The 5,784-nt window shown below is 47.5% G+C and overlaps 1 protein-coding gene across 1 annotated transcript; it reads right to left on the minus strand.

The window, feature by feature from the left end:
- Positions 1-2,502: 2,502 nt before the first annotated feature.
- LOC116863680 (dihydropyrimidinase-related protein 2-like) lies at positions 2,503-4,865 on the minus strand. Its single transcript, XM_032851058.1, has one exon. The coding sequence runs from the start codon at positions 4,810-4,812 to the stop codon at positions 2,779-2,781; it is 2,034 nt and encodes a 677-aa protein (XP_032706949.1). The 5' UTR covers positions 4,813-4,865; the 3' UTR covers positions 2,503-2,778.
- Positions 4,866-5,784: the final 919 nt, after the last annotated feature.

Here is a 5,784-nt window from a genome sequence, read left to right on the forward strand (position 1 = left end):
AGAAGGTACTCTCCTGGCTACACACATCGTCAGCTTTAGCACTGAAAGTTCCTCCACTCATGGGTCACAATCACAATTCCAAGGGTTAGAAACCATCTATGATTAAATCCTACAATGTTTTTAGAGCATCAAGTCACTGTAGTTATTCAGTTCGGAGACACTGTCCATTTATTTTAGCATTTACATATGACATTCATTTAACAGACACACAAAGCAAGCCAACAGGTAAACATGCTTACATAGCCTGCAGAAATCTTCAGGTTTTAAATTGTTTTAAAAAAACAATCAAAATAACCAAAACCACCATGACCTGCTACAGGAAAAAACAGGAAGACTCAGTGAATACTGAAAGAGCTGCAAGTGTTTCTTAGAATTGAAACAAAAAAAAATTTTTTTCCAACTTGTTCAAATTTCCTCTAAGTGCAGGTGAGAAAAAAAAAGCAAATATATTAAGTTAACCAATTATTATTTAAAAGTGCAATTTACTTTTAAAATAACAAACAACAACAACAACCAAAAATAAACCCCAACCATAACCCCAAAGGCAAAACGTGTGGAGAGATGAGTGTGATGTAAGTGACCTACTTCTCCGTGTTATGCTTTACGAAAGCAGATTTGGTTCAGTAAAAGCCTGCAAACGTTAACATTGCTTAAGAGAACCTGTAAACGCGTCTGGAAGGAAATGCAACACGAATCGGCAAAGACAGGGCCCAACACGAAGGCAGCTGGTGGGAAGTGTCATGGATACAAGGTTGGGGATGTGGACACAAGGTCTCCTGCGGTCTCTATGGGGGCCACATGCTCGATTTGTAAGATCTTCTCCCCACAACAGCTCTGACGGGACCGATTACTCCTTCAACAGCTGCTCCCTGTCACAAAGTAAAATGGACTCTAAGTTGAATTTCCCAAGGATTTTCTGAGTTTATTAGGCCTCCTTATACGGTAGGTCCTGTTCATCCGTGGTCTTGCTTTTCGAGGCTTCAGCTCTTGGCAGTCAACCAACGTCCAAAAGCAAGTGCTCCTCCCTCTGACGTACTGTCAGGAGGTCAGCAGGAGCTGCCGCTCGTCACATTGCCTACGTCATTCACGTCACTTCATCCCATCACATAGCCATCTCACCAGCTGACGTCATCCCAAGAAGGGTGAGTCTGGAATAAGGCATTTTGAGAAAGAGAGACCACATCCACATCACTTTTATTACCGTATATTGTTACAATTATTCTATTTTATTATTGTTGTTGTTAACCTCCCGTAGTGCCTAATTTATAAATTAAAGTATATCACAAGTACATATGGGAAAAAAAAATACATATCAAGTTTAGTACTATTTGCGATTTCAGGTATCCACTGGGGGTCTTGGAATGTATCTCGTGTAGAAGTACTGCATGACATCTCCCAAAATAATTGAACAAGAAAATATTTTTTGCCCCGAAGTGAGAAGCCCCGGAGTGCTCTGGAATCCCAAAAGATATTTTTAGCCAGGAAAGAGCAGGCCTCAGGGTCAGACTTGCACCAGCTCACTGAGCTGGTGGCTGGCTCCAGGATGACTGGTTCACTTGGGTCATGGGGCTTAATTTACAGATTTGACCGCATTTTTCTTTAGTTAGTTAGCATTGCACGGAGGAAAAAACTTATGTCCTATAGCCTCAGGTTTCTGCAACATCTCCGTACTGTTCGAGTTTCTATGCTGAGCCGACAGGTGAGTGTGGGTAGCTCAGCCCTTCTGCTGCACCCGGAAGCATCCTGAACTCAAACGCATATCCTCGTGGTGGGGGGTGGGTGGGTAGCACAGGTCGTGTGTGGACTAGGAAAGCATATTACTATGGCTGCAGTGACAAAGCTCAAACCCTTCTAGGCAGGTTCTTACGACCACGCTAAGACAGGGGACCTGGTCATCTGAGAAGACACAGGGGAACGGGGAAAAAACATGGGTCTTGGAGACAAGGGCTGAAGGAAACACAAAGAAAGGGACAGACGTGAAAACAGTCATGAATGAAAAAGCTAGCGCGCGAGAGAGAGCAGAAAAGGTGTTAAGAAAGGAGAAGAGCATCCTCGAGAAATGTAATCTGCTGCAAAATCTAGGCCAAAAGAAAACCTGCCTTTATCAACAATGGACGCAGAAGACGACGGAATGCAACGCGGACATTTTGGAGCCTCTCAGGAGGGACACAAGTCTGCCAACCACCCTGAAGCAGCTCAATGGTTACATAATTGCATCATTAGGATGTCCAGTTCAAACCCCTTGTACTAATATTGAATTAGGTGTCCCAATTTAGTATGTAAAAAGAAAAAAAAAAAAAAACCTACTCTCCCCCCTCCCCCACCCACCCTCTCCCCAGACCCATGAAGAAAACTTTTCAAAATTTAAAAAGAAAAAGGCAGCTCTGGGCAATTCACTTTATCTTCTCCCCACCCCACCCCTCCTCCCCCCATGAAAAGGAAGATGGTAACAAGTACAACAGAGGTTAGAGATGAAAAACGCCCTCGTTGTGATTTGCTTTGTTTCGCATGTCTGAGTGTTGGATGCAGTTCCGTGTATGGGGTTGGTGGGTAGACTTGGGTGTGATATTCCTTAGGTGTAGAGGGAAGTGGGTGAGCAAAATCAGTGACTCCGGGTGAGGGACGGCGTGCAGGGCCCAAGAGGGAGCCCCGTGAACTGGCTGCCCCACAGTAACTATCACAGGCTCTTAAAAAAAAAAAAAAAAAAGTTAGGAAGGAAGTCTCAGAATATCCTCAGGTGTCCCATCCCCCATCCCCAAGTAGGCTGCGGGCCGGCCTCTAGCCCAGGCTGGTGATGTTGGCACGGCCACCAGGGGGAGCCACAGTGCGCTGGGTGGTGCCGCGGGGAATGTTGTCATCGATCTGAGCACCAGACAAACTGAATCCAGACTGGTGCAGGTTCGGGACAGGTGGGGCCTGCTGCTTGGCAGGAGATGTCTTAGCCGAGGAGGCCGGAGTGACAGTCTTGGGTGTCACAGACACCTCACACACAGGTCCGTCGTACAGGCCACGAGGAACCCCTCTCAGCTCTGCCAGTCTGCTCCTCGCCTTGATATGCTTGTAAACAAAATCAGGGAAGGGCTTCCGGGGAATGTAATGCCCAGAGCCTTCAGTGACATGCAGGGTGCCATCCTCCAGGACGATCTTCCCCTGGCTGATGACCACCAGTGGAGAGCCACGGCACTCCATGCCCTCGAAGATGTTGTACTCGAGAGAGCTGTTGTGGGTCTTGGCAGAGATGGTTTTGACCCTGTCGGGGTCCCAGATGACCAGGTCAGCATCAGATCCCACAGCAATGCGGCCTTTCCGAGGGTAAAGGTTGAAGACTTTGGCTGCATTGGTGCTGGTCACGGCCACAAACTGGTTCCCGTCCATCTTCCCAGTGACCACAGCCTTATCCCAGATGACAGACATCCGCTCCTCGGTGCCATTGGTGCCTTCAGGGATCAGGGTGAAGTTGTCCTTCCCTACAGCCTTCTGGGCAGTGTTGAATGTACAGTGGGCACTGCCAGTGACCTGCAGATCTCCGCAGGACAGCAAGGAGTTCAGAAAGTCCGGAGTGGTCGGGTCAGGGCTCAGGGGCGGGGAGGTGACAAAAGCAGCGGCCTTGGCCCAGGTCTTGCTCCAGTAGTGGGAGCCATCAGTCCCCAAGCTAGCGGTGATGGGCTCACCATACACCACGATTCCCTTTTTCCGGGCCTGGGCGATGACTTCGGCCACACTCTTGCTCATCACCTTGGTGACGTACAGGGGGCAGTTGGTCTGGTTGGCGATGGTAATCGAGCGGTTCACAGCTTCGGCCTCAACCTCCTCAGGCCGGCTCAGCACATGACCCTCGGGGCCCATGATGCCCAGATCCAGGATCCTCTGCTGTTCCTCTGCAATGATGTCACCGTTCTCTGCATGGACTTGGGCGATCGCACCGATATCCCGAATCACGCTCAGGACTTCATAGATCTGAGAATCAGTTAGCTGGAAGCGATCCTTGAAAGCCATGTACACGAGGAAGGAATTTACCCCGTGGTCCTTCACTAGGGCCTCCATCTCCTCCTGGATGCCCTTATGCCACTCAGTGATATCCACGTGCAGAGAGTAGTCACAGCACGACTTGCTGTCAGCCCATTCCCTCCAGTGGTCGAAGGCTGCCAGCAGGCTTGTCCCGGGCTCAGGCACGACATGGTCAATGATCATGGTGGTTCCCCCAGCCAGGGCTGCCTTGGTGCCTTGAAAGAAGTCATCAGCTGACGACATTCCTTGGTCAGGCATCTGGAAGCGGGTATGGACATCAATCCCTCCAGGGATCACCATCCTAGAATGGGCTTCGATGGTCTTCACCCCTCCTGGCACAATCAGGTTTTCCCCTATTTGCTTGATCAACCCATCTTCCATGTATATGTCTGCATAAAATGACTGGTCATCATTAACAATTTTACCTCCTTTGATCAGAAGACGATGGCTCTGGTCGTAGATGTTCTGCAAGGCTTCCTTGCCCGAGGCCCGCCGGATCTCCACCTTCCGGCTCGATTCAACGGATGGCTCCCCGCCGGCGCGCCGGCTCTGCCGGGAGTACGGTGGCTGCGGGTCCGGGCCCAAGTGGGCGACGTCCCGCTGCTGAGCCACCACCTGCCCCGAGCCCCGGCCCACAGACAACGAGTCGAAGTCGATGGTCTTGTTCTCGGAGGACCCTTCCACCGGGCAGAACATGCCACAGAATTTCTGCCGGGGCTTGGGGCTGCCTGAGCCCAGGTTTTTAAAAAAGGCAGGGACTTCTTCGTCCTCTGCCGGCTTCCCGGATTGCTTCCTCTCAGCCATGGCGCGGGAGCTCGGGGAGGGTCCTCTCCGTCCGTCCGCCTGCCGGTCCCTAAATCGGTCTCTCTGTGAACAGACCCCTGGCTGCCGCGAGGCTGCTGCTCTCTCTGGAAGAACATTTTAAATCAAAACATATGCAACAAATATTTTCTGATAATCACTTTGATATGAAGTCATTGAAGTTATTGAAGCCATTTTTTTCTTTTTTTTTTTAAAGATTTTATTTATTTATTTGACAGAGATCACAAGTAGGCAGAGAGGCAGGCAGAGAGAGAGAAAGGAGGAAGCAGGCTCCCTGCCGAGCAGAGAGCCTGATGCAGGGCTAGATCGCAGGACCCCGGGATCATGACCTGAGCTGAAGGTAGAGGCTTTAACCCACTGAGCCACCCAGGTGCCCCGAAGCCATTTTTTTCTTAAATAAAATTACTTTTTTATTTATACAGTTGTGTGTATAACATGCCTGTTGAGTGTATATCTTCTGAGCTTAGAATTTTGAGTCTTGGGTTTATACCACAAGCTCAGCTTAAAGGGTCAGAACCCAAATTATTACAGTTTTATACTCAGAATGAGTAGAGTGCTGATAAAAAATAATTTTTATTAATGCCCTTAAATCTGCATAATAGTGACATATTTTAAAATTGACATTTAAAGAAAGATTATTTTTTGGTTGAAGATAATTCTAGAATGTCCGTGTTAAATTTTATAACATTTTGCTTTATTAATTCATATTATTCTAAAAGGTATTTGGAATACATGTAATACTCTTTTCACGACTTTATCTAATATTCAGAATTAACTTGACTATTCTGAAAGAATTGTTTTACTTATGAGCATTTCATATTTTAGCTTAAGAAAGTAGTTATGAAAATAAGAAGCCAAATGATGATTATTTTATTTTTTCATTGGAAATAGTCAATGAGGAATCATTATTTTAGTCTATATTTTGGTTTTAAACACATGTAAAATACTTTGATC

The sequence above is a fragment of the Lontra canadensis genome, unplaced genomic scaffold (genome assembly GCF_010015895.1).
Source record: "Lontra canadensis isolate GAN:19392208 unplaced genomic scaffold, GSC_riverotter_1.0 scaffold2236, whole genome shotgun sequence".
Taxonomy (NCBI): Eukaryota; Metazoa; Chordata; class Mammalia; order Carnivora; family Mustelidae; genus Lontra; species Lontra canadensis.